This window comes from Athene noctua, unplaced genomic scaffold (assembly GCF_965140245.1).
Source record: "Athene noctua unplaced genomic scaffold, bAthNoc1.hap1.1 HAP1_HAP1_scaffold_36, whole genome shotgun sequence".
Classification (NCBI taxonomy): Eukaryota; Metazoa; Chordata; class Aves; order Strigiformes; family Strigidae; genus Athene; species Athene noctua.
Window position 1 is genome coordinate 415885 of NW_027437538.1, and position 18361 is coordinate 434245.

Here is an 18361-nt window from a genome sequence, read left to right on the forward strand (position 1 = left end):
GCTGGAAACACCTTGGGGGCAGGAATTCAGGCACCCCCTGCCATCCCCTGCAGTGCAGACACCCACTCCAGAGGAGCCCCCTGGTCTCCTCTCCCAGCCAGCAGAGCCCCACCCGCTGTCCCTGTGCTGCCTCCTCCCAGCAGCACTGGGGCATTTCCCCACATTTCCCCGTGGGCCTCTGCTCCCCGCGTTGGGATCACCGGACGTTCGGGGATGGGCGGGGGTTCAGCTGGGAGCAAGACCTGTGGGCACTGCCATGCAGATGTTTCCCTGGGAGTGAAATGTCCGAGTGCCCTCGCCATCTGCAGGCTCCGGGGGACACAAAGGAGCCAGTTCCCCCCTCAGGACACCCCATCTTTAGGGCACTGGACTCTTTCCCAGTGGGGTCCTGCTGGGCTGCAGCCTGTCCTCCAGAAGGGCACAGCTCTCCCCGGGCAGCTCTGTGTTCTCCAGCAGCCCCGTGAGGAACTGGATGGAGAGAAATGAGAAATCTGTCCCGACTGATTGATGCTTTTTCCTCTGTGAACAGGCCCTCGTGCCGTGAGGGAGCAAATGTCCAACGGCAGCTCCATCACCGAGTTCCTCCTCCTGGCATTCGCAGACAGACGGGAGCTGCAGCTCCTGCACTTCTGGCTCTTCCTGGGCATCTCCCTGGCTGCCCTCCTGGGCAACGGCCTCATCATCACCGCCATCGCCTGTGACCACCGCCTGCACACCCCCATGTACTTCTTCCTCCTCAACCTCTCCCTCCTCGACCTGGGCTCCATCTCCACCACTCTCCCCAAAGCCATGGCCAACTCCCTCTGGCACAACAGGCACATCTCCTACTTGGGGTGTGCTGCACAGACCTTTTTTTTCTTTTTCTTTGCTACAGCAGAGTTTTCTCTCCTCACCATCATGTCCTACGACCGCTACGTTGCCATCTGCAAACCCCTGCACTACGGGACCCTCCTGGGCAGCAGAGCTTGTGTCCACATGGCAGCAGCTGCCTGGGGCACTGGGTTCCTCTATTCTCTCCTGCACACGGCCAACACGTTTTCACTGCCTCTCTGCCAGGGCAACACCCTGGACCAGTTCTTCTGTGAAATCCCCCAGATCCTCAAGCTCTCCTGCTCACACTCCTACCTCAGGGAAGTTGGGCTTATCATGGTCAGTGCCTGTTTGGCTTTTGGGTGTTTTGTGTTCATTGTGGTGTCCTATGTGCAGATCTTCAGGGCCGTGCTGAGGATCCCCTCTGAGCAGGGACGGCAAAAAGCCTTTTCCACGTGCCTCCCTCACCTGGCCGTGGTCTCCCTCTTTGTCAGCACTGCCATGATTGCCTACTTAAAGCCCCCCTCCCTCTCCTCCCCATCCCTGGACCTGGTGGTGTCATTTCTGTACTCGGTGGTGCCTCCAGCAGTGAACCCCCTCATCTACAGCATGAGGAACCAGGAGCTTAAACAGACACTGAAGAAGCTGATTCAATCAGCTGTTTCTCAGCACCATTAACCTGCCCGTGTCTCTTCAGAAGTGATTTCACATTCATTCAGGGAACCTCCTGCATTCGGGCATCTTATCTGTGATAACCATGTTTGTCCATGTCTGCACCCACTCCACTTCCCCAGAGGCATGACCCAGCCTGTCTGACCCAGAGCTCTGTTCCCGTGTGTCTGGCACGATGGTACAGCTGGGCTCCCATGTGGCACCTCTGTAATAAAAGGGGATTTCCTCAATGTCTGCAGGTTGGGCTCTTCTTCCAAAGCTGAGGGCAGGCTGAAGAAATTGCCCCCACAAGGGGCTTGGGTTCTACATGGAAGGAGGGCACAGGGCGATGTGTTATGGAATGAGCCTTCCCCCGTGGGTGCTGAGTTCCCCCGGAGATGGAGAATGATCCCAGGGATGTGCCTGGGACTGTCACCCCATGGATTTCAGGCCCCACAGCCCACTCGCTCTGCAGAGCAGCACCACGAGGCCTGTGAGAGCATGGGGACAGGGTGTAGGAGTGACAGGTCAGGTCAGCATGGAAACATTTCACTGCTGAAAAGTTTTCTAGGGGCTGGAACATTCCCCAAGAAATGCAGAGGATCAGCACTGTGCTGCCAGGGGAAATAAACCATCACGATAAATTTATTTCTAATGCAGCAGCTTGGGGAAGTTTCTCTATGGCAGGGGAAGCTGCAGAAGTCCCTGAGGAGCCTTTTTCTGGGAGGGGCCTGGCACAGAGGGGCTTGCTGGGAGTGGACAATAAGGATGCCTTGGAGACAGGAGCAGGGACACAGGGAGACACTGGCCTCCATCTCCTCATGCCATGGCTGGCCTCAGCCCTGGGGCTGATGGGGAGGCTGAGACACCTCTCATTTCTTCCTTCACTCCCACACCTGAACAGAGCTCAGGAAACAGCCATGAGCCTGGAGGAGGGAGAAAAATCCAGCTCAGAGGTCCCATGGCTGCAGGGGAAGCAGAAGGGTTTGTGGGACACGTGAGAGTGCAGTGAGAGAGAGGTGGGGGTGTGACAGTGTGTGTGTAACAGGCAGGAAGGACATGGAGGGTTGGAGTGTTTGCTGCTGAAGTGAAATATGTCGAGTTTTGATCTGGAGGCAGCAGAAGCAGGAGGCTGTGCAGTTCAGTGCTGGGACATGGGGATAAATAGAGGATCCAAGGGAGGCTGGGGGCTGGGACATCTTTAGGCTCCTGAGGAGCATTATCAGGCCTATGGAAGGAGCTGCACAGGTTCTGGGGATCTCACAGCCCTTGTCAGAGCACAGACAATGACAGCTTTGTGTTTGAAGACAGTGAGGACAGAGAGTCATCAGGAAATGCTGGGACAGCCTGGGGTCAGAGTGAGGTGGGGCAGCAGGGGTGGGGTGAAAATCTGCAGAGAAACAGGCAGAGGCAGAGGAAAGTGTGGGACAGCCTGTGGTGGGGATGGGCCCTTGGCTGAGGCTGGCACCCCCCAACAGAACTGAAATCCTTGTCCTCTCGACTATGGCTGCTGTCGCTTCCCCTGAGGACCCTGAGAGGACACCAGTTCCTACAGGCACAGCACTTTGCTGCCTCCTGCCCACCCTCCACAGAGCCTGGGGGGATCCGACCGCTGTCCTGCCTCGGCATCACCCCCTGCCTCTCCCTGCCCCAGGAAGAGCCCTGAGCATCCCAGGAGGGAAAGGATCCCCGTTCCCAGGGGATGGGCTCAGGGCTGGACCCTCCTGGGGATGAAACCCATCAAGGCCTTTCAGGGCCCCTCAACATTGGATTGGCAGCCTGTGAGCAGAGCCTCTGCCTTCCTGCTTCCCCAGCCCCAGGGACAGGAACCTTGTCTCCTCATTCCCTGCCCGGCCTCTCCAGTGATGGCCCTCGCTGGGCATCACTGACACCCTCACAGCCTTGGAGCTTTGCTGCTGACTTGCCCTTCTCTAGAGGCCACTCCAACCCCTCTGCTGCACCTGCAGTTCAGGAACTTGGCACCAGAGGGCTCATGAACACGCAAATCCCCCTGACAAGCCAAGTCTCTGGCAGAACTTCATTCCTCCCTTCTGACGGGGTGAGTGTGAGAGGTTTCAGCCGTGCAGGCAAAGGGAAAAGCTTTCAGTCCTACATGGCAATAAGAAATAATTTCTTCTCTTTCCACTGCTCCTTGTATTTGTGCTCACCCATGCAGTGACATCAGCAAACTCCACTGGATATTGGTCCTGAGCATCTGCTGATAGAGGCTGAACATGGAGGGAAGCCAAGACCCTCCATGTCAGACACTCTGGGGGCAATCTTTGTCCCTGCCTCCAACCCCACATTTCTCTCATCAGCCCCCCGGGACTTCCAGCACCTCTGTTCAAAGCTGAGCTTTCTCCATGACAGTCTGAAGCTGCATCTTTCAGACCTTTCCCACCAACTCCCACCTGCTGTACTTGGTACTTGCACACAGCTGCACGCAGACACAGAAGGATGTTTAATTGCCAGAAAGAAAAATCAACAGAAGGCATGGTTCAATCAAAAATAAAATACACTCAGCTACTTTATATTAATCTAATTTACCTCCTCTGATTTCCACTTTCCTCAGTGGAGATGGGATTAGATAAAAGGAAAACACATTTACTGTCAAGCAGAGACCCCAAGAACCCCCACAGCCCCCCCTGCCCCAGACTCTGTCCATAGTCACTCCCAGAGTCACAGCCTGAAGTCACGAGCTCCCTCGAGCTTCCCATCTGCATCCCATCCCTTCCCATTGCCATCGGCAAACCCACCAGTTAAACAGGACTGGACTCAGGACTGGCCCCTGGGGGTCACCACTGGTGCCCTGCTCCCACGGGCACTTTGTGCTCTTGGCCACGGCCTTCTGGATCCGGCCATTCACCCTGTTTCCAGCCCCCCTCCCTCACGCCTATCGGGCTGTGACGGGATGCAGCGTGACAAGAATTGTTACTGCGGAGGTGAAACCCCTTCCCTGCTCTCCCCTCACCCACCAGCCGAGGCATCTTCTTGCTGTGGTGGGTTACCCGTGGCTGATCACCCAACTGCCACCCAGCTGCTCGCTCACGGCCTCTCCCACCCCAGCGGGATGGAGGAGAAAATAGGAAGAATGGGGGTGAGAAAGCTGCTGGGTGGGACAAGGACAGGGAGATCAGTTCCCAGTTCCCATTGCAGGCAAGACCTGACTTGGGGGAAAGTGACTCCATTTACTGTCAGTTAAAACAGAGATTTAATTATGAACTGAGGCGATGGTGGGAAATGACCAACATTTAAACAACACTAGCTGGCTCCAGCTCGGCTTTGCCCTGCTGCTCACCACCCTCTGGGTCCTGCCCTCCGCCCCTTTTCCACCCAGCACCCAGCCTGCTCATCCTGCCCACACATCGACTGCTTCTCGTTGAGGTTCCTGTGGCAGAGAGTGTTGAAAGCCTTCCCGCAGTCCAGGCAGTCAAGATCCACTGCTCTGCCTCCAGCTGCCAGGCCAGACACTGCGTCGGAGAAGTTCATCACGCTGGATCACCTGTCGTCGTGCTGACATCTCCTGATTATTCTCTTCTCCTCCAAATGCCTGGAAATGGTTTCCAGGATTAGCTGCTCCGTCACCTTCTGAGCGATCAAGGTGAGGCTGACCGGCCTTTTGTTCCCTGGTGCCTACTTGTGCCCCTTCTTGAGGACGGGAGTGACATTTGATTTCTTCCACTCTCCAGGCTCTTCTCCCAGTCACAATGCGTAATCAGAGATCATTGAGGGTGGCCTTGAAATGCCATCTGCCAGCTCCCTCAGCACTCATTGCTGCGTCCCGTCACGGCCCAAGGACTTCTGCATCACCAGTCCATGGCCACTTTGCCTGCTTCACCATCAGGTCCGTGTTCCCTGACCTGATACTCTTCCATCAAGGGGCATCTTCCTTGCTCCAACTTTCCCCCTGTTCTCGGGGCCCTGGGATTCCTGAAGGCCCATCCTGCTGGTAAAGCCCGAGGCAAAGGAGCCATTCGGTACCTCAGCCTGTCCCGCGTGTGTGTAAGAAGGTCCCCAGTCCCACTGAGCCACGGGCCCACGTTTTCCATCGTTTTCCCTTTGTCACGCATTTATTTCAGGAAGCCCTTCAGTTGGCTTTGACATCCATGGTCAGATTCCATTCCCTTTGGGCTTTAGCTTTCCTCCCCTCATCCCTGCAGGCTTGGACAGTGGTTGGTTATTTCTCCCGGGTTATCCACCTTATTTCCCCCTTCCTTATGCTTCCTTTAGTGTCTGAGCCAGGAGAGGGCAGGACAATGTGGGCCCGCTCCGGGGTAAACAGAGGGTCTCAGGCCAACTCCTGGAGAGATACGTATTGTCTGAAATTCTATATACATATACATATCGGCCACTAACCCGGCCCAGCACATCAGCTCTTTGTTGCCCTTCCTATACTGCTCTTGGTTTGCTTCCTTTGAACCCTCCTCTGGTGCTTTAGGGGTGCTTGTCACAGTCATTGTTCTCTGGGCCAGAAACTGAACTAGCACCTCCTTTTATCTCCTGCAGCATGCTGAGAGTCCTCCTGTTGTTACTGTGTGAGACACACCTCAGGCAGGGTGAGCCATCGGCACCCAGACATTAACAGCGGACCAAGTGGCGCTTCTAGTCCCGGGGGACCTTGAGAAACTCAGGGGTCTGACCAATAAAAACCCCCTGGATGTTTCCAAGGAGACGCGGCCAGTCCCGCACTGGGAGGAAGAATAACCCCGTGCATCAGGGCCCGCGAGGCCTTGCCCAGGTGAGCACGGACCCTGAGGGAAGGGCCTGGGCACTGGGAGGGACGGCACACGAGCCGGGGGGGCACGCTCCCCAGGAACAAGGCCAGCTGCCTGGGAGGCTGCATCAGGAAGGAGGTGGCACCCACAAACCCCGAGTTAGCTTCTCCTTCAACTCAGCACTGGTGTGGCTCCACACACACAGGTGTGTCCCGCTGTGCAGCTCCTGTTTGTAGGGGTTGGGAGGAGGTGGAGAGTGCTGAGGGGAGGTCTGCAAAGATGGGGTTCGGGGTCTCAACACATGGCCTGTGTGCAGAGGCGGAGGGACGTGGGCATCTTGGGGCCAATGGCAGGGAGGTTCCGGGCAGTAAAGGATGAGCCTGAGAGTGCTTGAAGGGTGTTCAGAGGTGATGGAGCATTTCTGTGTGGTGGGAAACAGCATGAGAAAGACATAAGTGACCCAAGGGAAGCTGGAGAGGTTCAGAACGGGCATGAAGTTACAGAAGTGTCACCCCAAGGGCAGTGTTGTGCAGCACCCAGACACCGAGAGGGATTCTGGGCCAGCCCATAGCTTTGTGTTTCAAGGAAGAGCCAGGGAGGATGGAGAGATATTCAGTGCTGGTGCGGCCTCGCCCTGAGTCCTGTGTGCGGTGCTGGGCCCCCAACTGGAGAAGGATGGGAAGGTCCTGGAATGCGCCCAGAGGAGGGTGACAGAGCTGGTGACAGGGTGGAGGGAATGTCACCTGGGGCCGAGCTGAGGTGTCGGGGTTTGTCTGGTCTTGAGAAGAGGAGGCTGAGGGGTGACCCCATTGCTCTCTGCAGCTTCCTGAGGAGGGGACATGGAGTGGGAGGTGCTGCTCTCTTCTCCCCGGGATCAGTGACAGGAGGTGTAGGAACGGCTCAAAGCTGTGGCAGGGGAGGTTTAGACTGGACATGGGGAAGGATTTGTTTTAGCGAGATGGAGGAGAAAACCTGGCAGAGGCTTCCTAGAGAGGGGGTCGGTGTCCCAGGCCGGTCAGTGTTTGAGGGGCATTTGGACAATGCCCTTAACAACAGCTTTAACTTGGTCAGCCCTCACCTGGTCAGGTGGGCGAGTCGATGAGCACTGTAGGTCCCTTCCAGCTGCAACAGTCTCCTCGATTCGTTCCTCTCCCGTATCAGGAAGGGCAGGGACACACTGAGGTGAGCGCGAGGTGGGGAAGCAAGGACGATGCTGAGAGCCTGCAGGGAAGGAGCTGCGGGTGTGGGACACTGAGCACAGCCTGTGGGAAAGGCGGTTGGAGGCTCTGGCATGGCGGAGAGCCCCCAGCAGGGCCAAGGACTTTTCCCCTTTGCCTGTGGTTGCTGCCTCTGCAGCTGAGGCCCCCCCGGACACACCTCAGCCTCAAGGCACCGGGAGCTTCTCCTGACATCAGACTTCTCCAGCCCCGCTGCAGCTGGAGGTTACAGCTCCTCTGCACCAGCTCCCGCTGGCTTCCCTCAGAGACCCGCCTGCACTCAGGCACAGCAGGATTTCTCCTCCCTGCAGACAAACAGAAGGAAAACACGGGAAAGTTGAACTAAGACCAACAGCCTCTGCTCAGCGGTGTGCTGAGGGGAAGCTGCCTCCACTGAGGGTCACCATCCCCAGGGGAGAACCTCACTAGCCATGTTTCAGACAGACCGATGGGCAAGGAGAGATATGAACCCAGCGAAGGAGGTGCCTGAGGAGAGAATTCGACTGCTGAGAGACAAGGGCAGGCTTCGAACTCCCTGACGCTCAGAGCTTCGCTTCTGAGAAATTCCCATGTTGTCACGGTGGAAAGACATCACCACGGCATTCAAAGTTTTGAGTCAAGTGGCTCAGGTGTTTGTTAAAAGTCTCAGGCGGTTCTTCCCCTTTGCAGGCTGAGCTCAGCTGTCTGACCATGGACATCGAGTGCCCCTTGCAGACGCCCCGGGGGATCTGACGGATTTCCCTGGGACTGGCCGCGGTCACCCAGGCCGGGACGTCTCCTGCAGGAGAGCAGAGCCCCTGGGGAGCTGCTGGGAGAGGCCGGGCAGAGGGGCCCAGGGCACCTGCACTGCCCCAGGCATCTCCTGCCCTGTGACTTAGGGCAGCTGTGTTCTGCAGCTACATCCCACCCTGGTCCTGGAAATATTTTTGTATTTCAAAATTATAATTAAAAAATATCCATGAAATCCCCCAAACATTGGTATATCAAAACAAAGTAAGTTAAAGAGGGAATAAGCATAATAAATGCCTGAAGATCTATTTAAAATTATTCTTATATCTCCTCCTTTCTTCCTTGTTTCATTTTGACTGATAATTTCTAAGCATTTCTATCATACTCATCCCAGGTGGAATCCACGTGGCATGGGAATGCACCAGAAGGAGAAACTCCTTGCTGTCCATGAACAGTGGGAAGGTATTTCAGTCACCAGTGGCATTCAGCTTCCCTGATTACTAAAACGTACAAGTAGAAGCTTCACGGTGCAGACCATGGCCAGCCTTTGTGTGTGTCAAAGCTGGATGCAGTGAGGTGCAGGGGTGATGTAGAGCTGTCTCAGGCAGTGCCTCCCAGGCTCCCCCTGCAGTCAAAGCAGAGTCGGGTATACGGGGACTCTTTGCTCCTTAGGGCTTGGTCTATCCGGGTCTTGAAAACCTGCCAGGATAGAGGACTTCACAATCTCTCCGGGGGACCAACGCTTGTTCCCGTGCTTGGCTCGCCTCATGGTGCAAAAGGGGAGGCCCCCCTGGCTGTGCGGTGCCCCTCGGCCCCCCCTTCTCCAGGCTGAAGAAGCCTGTCAGTAGGAGCCCTGTCCCTGAGCAGAGGCCTGCGAGACCTTCTCAGGAAAGACTAAAGCAAAGGCTGAGCCCCTCATCCCCATCTGTCTCTGCTGCTGTGAAACCCCCTCCCCATTCAGCAGCCCCTGCCACGGGCCATGTTCAGCCTTTTCCTCAAACGCAGCGACTGAAGCTCTGCATTTGCTCTGGATGTTGCCTGCAGGCCCCTCAGCTCCAGGGGACCTTTGGCTTTCCTAAACACACGCCCCAGCTCAGCTCAGCTCCTATTTCTCAATTCCTCCTTCACAGCCTGTCCTTGCAGCCACCTCCCGATGGCCGTGTCATGGCCCCCACCTGTGACCCATCCCTGCACCAGTGCAGCCCCAGTGCCCAACACATGCCCCCATGGCCCCTCATCAGACACTGCCCAGGACAGGGTGTGTTCGGGGGGGGGAAATGTCCCCCAGCAGACCCCCCCTGCCAGACCTCAGCGTCCATCCCCACCAGCTGTCCTGCTTTGGCAACCCCTATGGCCTGGCCCCAGATAAGTCCCAGCTTTGTCCCAGAAATGTTCCAAAGTGCCGTGCTCTGGGGGCTGCCAAGGTCTGGGCAAGAAGAGAGGCTGGGGCAGGGCTGGCTCCTCCCCTGACACAGGCACCGAGACCAGTAGGAGGAAGGAGATGGGCACCGAGCAAAACCGCCCATAAACCGGCGTGAGTGGGCAGTGCTGGAAATGGCCGATGGGAGGGACTGGGGGGTGATGAAGGCCCATGTCACCAAGGGCACAGAGCAGCCCCTTCCCTCCTGCACCTCCATGTCTTCGATCCCTTCCACAAGCCCTGGCTCTGCACCACAAATGTCCTGGTGTGAGTCCTCACCCTGCGAGGTCACACCGTGCCAGTTATATGCTCCTGGTTTTATATCCCCAGCAATTTCCAGCCCAGCCCAGCTCCCGCCAAGCTCTCCCACCTCCCCTGCTCACTCTCCAACTCTCTCCCCGGCACAGCCCAGTCTGAGTTAGTCCCAAGGCAGTGCCCACTGCAGGGTGCTCTGGGCACTCACCCCACAGCCGCAGCCCCTCTGAAGGGCACAGCAGCTCCTCGGGGGCAGGGAGGGGTCAGCCCCAGAGATGGGAGGCACCCATGGCACAAGGAGAAGCAGGTCAGGTGCACCCTGTGTCCCCTGCTCTCCTCTCCAGCAGATCCTGAGGGGTCTGCAGCCACTCCGTGCTATCCCTTCAGATCAGACCAGGAGAACAGTCTTCAGCTGGTGCAGCCAGAAAGGTGTTTAAATTCACTTTTTTCCTGCCCTGATTAGGATTGATGTAAGACAAAGATTTTGGTGTTCATTTATTTTTCTTAAAGACACAGAGTCCATGATTCCTCCTTTAGACAAAGTCCCCGATTCACACAAAAAGGGTGGATACTAAAGTAGGAGGGAAGGTGTAATGGAATGTCTTTGGAGATCACATCATCACAAATGGAAAAAGGAAAAAATATTTATATAAGGAAGGAAATAAATGCTTGATTTATCATGATATATACTGGGAGTCATTTCCAAAGAATGGTTGACAGTCCATGGTTGCAGAAAAACAGCCGAACACTTTCCTGAGAGAATCCTTGATCTCCCGGTTCCTCATGCTGTAGATGAGGGGGTTCACTGCTGGAGGCACCACCGAGTACAGAAATGGGGTCCCGTAGTGCAGGGGTTTGCAGATGGCAACGTAGCGGTCGTAGGACATGACGGTGAGAAGGAAATACTCTGCTGCAGCACAGAAATAAAAGAAGAAGAGCTGTGCAGCACATCCTGCATAGGAGATGTGCCTGTTGTGCCAGAGGGAGTTGGCCATGGCTTTGGGGAGAGTGGTGGAGAGGGAGCCCAGGTCGAGGAGGGAGAGGTTGAGGAGGAAGAAGTACATGGGGGTGTGCAGGCGGTGGTCACAGGCGATGGCGGTGATGATGAGGCCGTTGCCCAGGAGGGCAGCCAGGGAGATGCCCAGGAAGAGCCAGAAGTACAGGAGCTGCAGCTCCCGTCTGTCTGCGAATGCCAGGAGGAGGAACTCGGTGATGGAGCTGCCGTTGCACATTTGCTCCCTCACGGCACGAGGGCCTGTTCACAGAGGAAAAGCATCAATCAGTCGGGACAGATTTCTCATTTCTCTCCATCCAGTTCCTCACGGGGCTGCTGGAGAACACAGAGCTGCCCGGGGAGAGCTGTGCCCTTCTGGAGGACAGGCTGCAGCCCAGCAGGACCCCACTGGGAAAGAGTCCAGTGCCCTAAAGATGGGGTGTCCTGAGGGGGGAACTGGCTCCTTTGTATCCCCCGGAGCCTGCAGATGGCGAGGGCACTCTGACATTTCACTCCCAGGGACACATCAGGGGTCTCCTCTGGAGTGGGTGTCTGCACTGCAGGGGATGGCAGGGGGTGCCTGAATTCCTGCCCCCAAGGTGTTTCCAGCAGCAGCTCCCTCTGACTCCCTGCCCATGTCTCTGGTGCCTGGAGCTGTCCCAGCCAGGAGCTGCTTCTCTGTCCCCACGTCTCCTCCCTGTCAGTGCTCACAGCCCCCATCCCACCCGCTGGGTGCTCAGCTCTGCCCTGCAGACCCCTCCTGGCAGCAGGGCCCTGCCCAGGGGCAGCTCTGCCTCTGCAGGGGCTCAGGAGACAATTAAAGATGTGCTAATGAAACAGCGGGCTTAGCACTTTCTCTAGAAAGGAGGAATAAAATGCCACCTCCCCCTGCCCACCCAGCAAAACAAGAGTTCACTTACCATGTTACCTGCTGGGAAGATTTCTCCTGCAGTGAGCTCTCAGCACCCTGCCAGTGCCGTCTGCCTCTGCCCTCTCTGTGCCCGGCTCCTCTGCCCTCGGTGCCTGCAGGCAGTGCCCTCAGCCCTGCTGCGCTTTGCAGAGGAGCTGCTCCTGGGCAGAGCTGGCTCTCTGCAGCGCTGACCACTTGCCCTCAGCTCCCTCCAGCCCAGCAGCCCGGCCCAGCATCACAGCAGAATGCAAGCCCAAGGCATTTTAATGACTCCTTGAGGAGGGTTGGTCTGAGTCCATGGACCTCAGACAGTGATTGGATGATGAAGGTGCCAGTCAGGAAGTCAAAGCCAGAGGCCAACTGCAAAGTTTCTTGGAGTGTTAATGGCTCCCAGTGAGGACCATTCCTGACAAACCTCCTGCGGGGCTGGTTACAGCAGAAAACTCCCGGCAGAGATGACAGGGAAACAAAGGCCCTGTCAGTGTGGAACAGATTCTGAGCAAACCTGGGTGTGTTACATGGAGCAAAGGGCCACGCCCTGACCCCCAGCCCCTGGGAAGTCAGATGCTGTTCCTCAGGGCTCTTCCTGGGGCAGGGTGATGTGGGGATGGGCAATGCCAAGGGCAGGACTATGGTCCAACCCCTGCCAGGCTCTCGGCTGGGCAAGGGGAGGCCATGAGACCCAGTGCTGGAAGGGGAAGGGGCTTCCTCATGGCCACCAGTGGCAGAGACACCAGCCAGAGCCAAGGGCAGAGAGAGCTCAGCTCTGCTGGGGGATGCTCAGACTTTGCTCACCCCTCTGTCGTCTCCACCACAGGCTGTCCCACCGTGTCCCACACCTGCACCTCTTTCTCTGCCGGCTGGAGACGTCCACCCAGCTCCCACACCCTGCTCTCCCCTGAGCATCTCCCTTCCTTTCCTGAGATCTCTGCGTCCTCCCTGCCTGCTCCTTGACACACAAAGCCTGGGGCTGCTCCAGTCTCCCTCGGGGTGACCTGTTCCACCACAGCACTGCCCTTCCAGGGACATTGCTCTGTGCCCAGCCTGGGCCTCCCCTGCTGTACTTTTCGGCAGTAGTGTTTCACATGCTCTTTCTTACTTCAAAGAAAATCTCCATCATCTCTGAATTCCCCCCTCAGTCACTCTCAGGCTACACCTATGGTGCCTGGAGCCTCCACACCACTGGGCCAAAGAACTCCAGGTCCCTCAGGCACCCCACACAGTCCATGGGCACTGGGTCCCAAACCCCACCTTGGCAGAGCTTCACTCAACACTCTCCAGGTCCCCCCCACTTCTCCAGAATGGGGACCCACTCCCTGGGACTCACCCATGTGTGTGGGGCCACACCAGTGCTGAGTGGAGGGGGATGGTAACCCAGGGTGTCTGTGTGGCCCACGCTCCTCCCAATGCAGCCCCGCGGGCAGCTGCCCTTGTTCATCGTGTCCATCCTCTCCTGGCTCGTAGGGAATCCCTCACAGTGCCCAGGCCCTTCTCCTCAGAGCCGCTGCTCAGCCCGGCAGGTCCCAGCCTGCCCTCAGCTATGGGGCATTCACCCCCCATCCAACACTGAGGTACGTCTGGTTACTTCTCCGTGTAGAACTTCAAGTGGCTTCCGTTTTCCCAGACCCAGAAATTCTCAAGGTCCACACACACTGAAGCTCCATTTGGTCAGCTTTCCATGTTTGCGTGCAGCTGGCTTGACTGGGGTGTCTCTCCCAAGAGAGAAACATGAGTTTTATGACACTGTCAGTCCCTTCTCCTGCAGAAACCGTGAGTCCTCAGGGTCTGGTACTGATGAGGCTGTGGGGATGGACCCAGGAGGGAAATTGTCCTTCCTGGGCGAGAGCAGCAGGAATGTGTGGAGCTCTGCCTGGGGATGGAGGATGAGTCAGCTGAGAGCTGAAGGCTCCTGGGCAACACTGTGGTGGGTGGATGTCTGGTACAGACCCCCCGGTGAGGAAGAGGCAGTAGATGAAGCCTTCATTCTACTGGAAGAAGCCCTGGTCCTCATGTCAGTCCTGACCTATCCCAATATTTGCTGAAGGGACAACACCGCAAAGTGAAAGTGATCCAGGAGGTTTTTGGAATTACTTGACAACATCATCCCAACAAGGGTGACGGAGGAGCCAGTGAGGGGAGGTGTCCTGCAGGAAATCAGACTTAGAAACAAGGGAGAGCTGGTCGGGGATGGAACAGTCAAGGGGGACAAAGGAGAGTTGAGGCTCCTGAGAGAAGGGAAGAAGGCAAAGAGCAGGACGTCAGGAGAGCAGGCTCTGGCCTGTTGAAATATCTCGTGGGTTGTGACCCTGCAGAGAAGAGGGGAGAGCTGTTTGATGGTCAAGAGTCCCGTCTTCAGGCGGCACAAAAGTCCATCCCTACAGGCAGGAAGTGAAGCAACATGGCAGGAGGCTGGTGTGGATGAGGGAGAAAGTCCTGACAAAAATGAAGCAGGAAGAGGCAGCAGAGAGAAGGTGGGAGCTGGCTGCCTGCCAGCCTCAGTGGTTCCGTGACTGTGCTGGAGAGAGACCTTTGTGGTGGTGGAGGGCAGGTCCTGGAGGGATGAGGGATCCCCGGGCAGCTCCTGGACAGGTGGAGAGTCTGAGATCAGCTCCTGCAGAGATCACTCCTGGACACGTGTCTGGAGAGGCCAAGGGTTCCCACTCCCACAGCCCCGCACACAAACAGCCCAAACCTCGTTTCTCCTGTCTCCACTGACAGGGCTTGTGCTTGGCCTACAGACCTCCCGAGGTCCCCTCCAGGATGGGTGACGGTGCATTTCCTTCCACCACAGCTCTTCCCTTGATGATGACCGGGAGAGCACCCACACTCCCCGTGACCATGGAAGGAGCAGACATAAATTTGGAATGATCAGATGTGGCTTTTTGTGCCCTTGCAGTCACTGACACAGGGCTGCTCAGCAGGGAACCTCTGTTGCAGGCTGCAGCCTGTCTAACACTGGCTTTTCTTGTTCCTCCTTCCTCGCAAAATGGAGCTTCACTCCAGGAGGCCTTTGACGTAATCCAGGACTCAATTAACAGAAACTTCTCAAGATATTCAGGAAGTGACCAGTCCTGTATTGGGGGGAAGAACAACCTCTATGGATCCCTGGGTGTAAGAAATCCGGCAAGGAAGGCAAGAGAGCGGCATGGCTGAGTGGAGACCTGCTGGTCAGAGTGAAGGGCAGGAAGGAAATGCACAGGCAGAGGCAGCAGGGACAGGGACCCTGGGATGAGCAGAGGGACACTGCTGGGTTGTGTAGGGATCGGGTCAGGAAGGTCAGGACTCAGCCGGAGCTGAGCTTGGCAAAGGATGCAAAGAACCCGAAGAGGGGCTTCTGCAGGGACATCAGCCTGAAGAGGAAGATCACAGAAACTGCATCCCCCTTGGGAGCAAAACGGGCAAAGTAGTAACTAGTCTTCACTGCAACCTCTCTTCCCACAGCTCTCGAGTGGATGGACCACAAGGCGGGCACTGGGGGAGCAAAGTCCCTCCCCCTGGAAGAGAAGATGAGGTTCAGGCCCCCCTGGGGAACTGAACGTCCATCAGGCCGTGGGACAGGACGGGCTCCATCCCAGAGTCCTGAGGGAATTGCCTGATGCAGGGGCCAAGCTGCTCTCCGTGATATTTGACAAGTCCTGGCACTCAGGGAAAATCCCCGGTGCCCGGAAAAAGGGAACCATCGCCCCCATTTTGAAGAAGGGCGGAAAGGAGGATCCTGGGAGGCAGCAGCCTGTCAGCCTCCCCTCTGTGCCTGGAAACCTCATGGAACAGACCCAGCAGCAGCAGAGCAGCGGCTCTGCCAATCCGATTCCAGTTTTGCCCTGGGCTGTGCAGAGTTGGCTCTCCTTGCTGTCACGCCCTCTGACCGCTCTGTTGCTCTCTGCCAGCCTTTGTGTTACGCCGCCATCATGGAGCCTCGGCTCTGCATCCACCCGGCTGCTGCTGCTGCTCACGGGCATCACACTGCCGAGTGCCCGTCTGCTCCTCCTCTACCAGCTGACTTGCTGTGGCTCCAACAAGATCCACCATTGCTTTTGGGACAACTGCCCCTTGTTCCAGCTGCCCCCGTTGCAAAATAGACTCGGGTTCAAGACCAGTTGGCCTACTGGCTTCCTTACAGGCTCCTGAGGAATGAACGTCTTGTCCCAGCTCCTTCCAGGGCTGCCCTGGGAGAGCCACCAGCCCCCTTGGCCAGGGGGAGCCCGTCCAGATGAGGCACTGAGAGCAGCTCTGGGGCCGCATCTGCGCTGAGGGGGTGTTGCCTCGGGGTGTAGGACACGTGATGGGGGCAGGGGAAGAGCATGTTTGCATTGCGACGGGCTTATTATGGGATGTTTAGGGGAGGACCCCGCCAAGGGCAGTCTGTCCTGTCTGCTCATTAAACCGAATTTCTAACTCTTTCCTGTGCGAGGGAATCTCTCTTCTGTGTGAAGGTGTGAGCGTGGGGGTGTGAGTGCAGCAGCTGGAGCAGGCGCAGGGGGTCAGACAGCCCGTATGTCATTAGTGCCAGCCCCTGAGAGACGGGAGTGAGTGATCCTGAGAGTCTGTGTGTGACTGGGGGGGTCTGTACCAGCATCTGGAACGGGGCTGCGGCCTCGGGGGCTTGTATGTGCCGGTGCCTGCCAGTGGGGAGGGTGGTCTGGAGGGGCAGTTACTGAGGAGAGTGAGTGTCCGAGCCCAGCTGCTGGAGGGATCCACCCTGCCCAGGAACAGAGAATAGAATAGAATAGAATAGAATAGAATAGAATAGAATAGAATAGAATAGAATAGCTCCGTGGGAAGGGACCTGCACTGACCACCTGCTCCAAACACCCGACCACTTCAGGTCTGACGGAAAGAGAAATCCTGCTGTTAAGGGCAGTGTCCAAATGCCCCTGAAACACTGACAGGCTTGGGGGGTCGAGCACCTCTCGAGGAAGCCTGTTCCAGTGTGCCACTGCCCTCTCGGGAAAGAAATGTTTCCTAGTGCCAAGCCTGTACCTGCCCTGGTGCAGCTTGGAACCATTCCCACACGGACTGTCCCTGGGTGCCATGACCAGAGCTCAGCACCTCCATCTCCACAGCCCCTCCTCAGGAAGCTGCAGAGAGCCCTGAGCTCACCCCGCAACATCCTTTTCTCCAAACGAGACCAACACCCAGTCCTCAGCTGCTCCCCATGGGACATTCCTTCCAGCCCTGGCAGCGGTTTTGTTGCCCCCTCTGGATCCCTTCAAGGACCTGAAGACCCTGCGGAAACTGTGGGGCCCACAACTGCACTTTTCTCCTCCCGTCACTCCTGGTTCATTCAGACACCTCTCACCTGTGCTGCTGCTTTGAGCTGCAGGGACTCAAACCTTGCCTGTCTTCCTATCGTCTAATTGTCTCTGTAGCCAAATCCTCCATCATGTTTGTATCGACCTTTTTGGGTCTGTGGAGCTAAAACATTTCTCCTGAGATTATCCCTTGTCGACAGGCGACCTCATTAGAGATATCGTGTGCTTAGTAGCTGGTTGAGGAGTGTGCTGTATTGTTTGTGAATCTTGACCATGCGTCACTGTGTTTTGCTTGCAAATAGGAAAACATATTCTGTGCCCGTGTGCCGGCAGGTCTCTCAGGAGAGCAGGTGGGAGATGGGGAATGGAGCTGTAACCTCCCGCTGCAGCATGCAGTGGAGAAGTCGGATGTAAGGAAAAGGGCTGTAGATCCCAGGTGGGATATGACAGCAATGGTGAGGCTGGGAGGTGAGGAGCAAGGTTGTCCATACAGTGCCAGAGCTCAAGGGGCTGCTTCTGCTCCCTGTGCAGAGCTCCTGAGGAGACCCCGGGATCAATATCAACTGCAGAAGGCTTCCATCACCCTTCTCTAATCTGAACAGTAAATAAAAATTGCCTGTATAAGAAAAAAAAATAATTATTAGATCCTCTTTGAAATCTTCCTCCTTAACTACACCAGGAAATGACTCCAATTAGCTGCACAAGTCCCGAAGACTTGAAGAAATCTAAAGGAAGATAATGAGCTGGTTAGGGCTTTATGTATTTTAATGAGCCCCGTGGTGTATTTGGCCCCATGTCCATGATGCTCAGGCCCTGAGAGGAGACTGAGCAAAGGACTCAACAAGTCCAAGTCAGCAGCAAAGCTCCCCGTGCCCTGAAGCCCTGATTGGCCCCACGGAGGGCCAGGACTGACAAAGCCTCTGCAGGGACTCGTTAGAGCAGAGAATTGGAGGCTGTGATTGCAGGCAGGCAAAGGCCCCGTGCAGGGCTGTCCTGCTGTGAAACCCTTGGGTTGGTGATGGAGCACAAAGGCCAAGCCCTGACCCTCAGGCCCTGGGAAGGAGATGCTGCCCCTCGTGTGTGGCTCAGGGCTCTTCCTGGGGGCAGGGGCTGTGAGGGGGAGCAATGCCAAGTGTAGGAAACTGCACAACCCCTCCCGCCTTCCCCAAGCAATGGCGAAGAAGAAATGAAGTGCAGAGCCTCCCAATCAAGTTTCTCCTGTGAGGCCTCAGTGGCAGAGGCAACTGCCATAGCCCAGGGGAGAAAGACCTTGGTCCTGTTGGGCCTTTTCGCCGTGCCAGAGCCCTTGGCCATCTCGCCTGCCGGCTGTCCTACACTGGCCCGTGCCGGCACCTCTTTCCCTCCAGGCTGCAGACACACATCTTGCTTTCCCACCCAGCTCCTGCCT

General features: G+C 56.7%; 1 protein-coding gene across 1 annotated transcript; it reads left to right on the top strand.

Annotated features, from left to right (window-relative positions):
• The first annotated feature begins 552 nt into the window (after positions 1 to 552).
• LOC141974202 (olfactory receptor 14A16-like) lies at positions 553 to 1488 on the top strand. The gene has a single exon (XM_074933541.1). The coding sequence runs from the start codon at positions 553 to 555 to the stop codon at positions 1486 to 1488; it is 936 nt and encodes a 311-aa protein (XP_074789642.1).
• Positions 1489 to 18361: the final 16873 nt, after the last annotated feature.

Bases quoted from the DNA above. Each gene is read 5' to 3' on its own strand.
- LOC141974202 (XM_074933541.1), top strand. From the start codon at position 553: ATGTCCAACGGCAGCTCCATCACCGAGTTCCTCCTCCTGGCATTCGCA.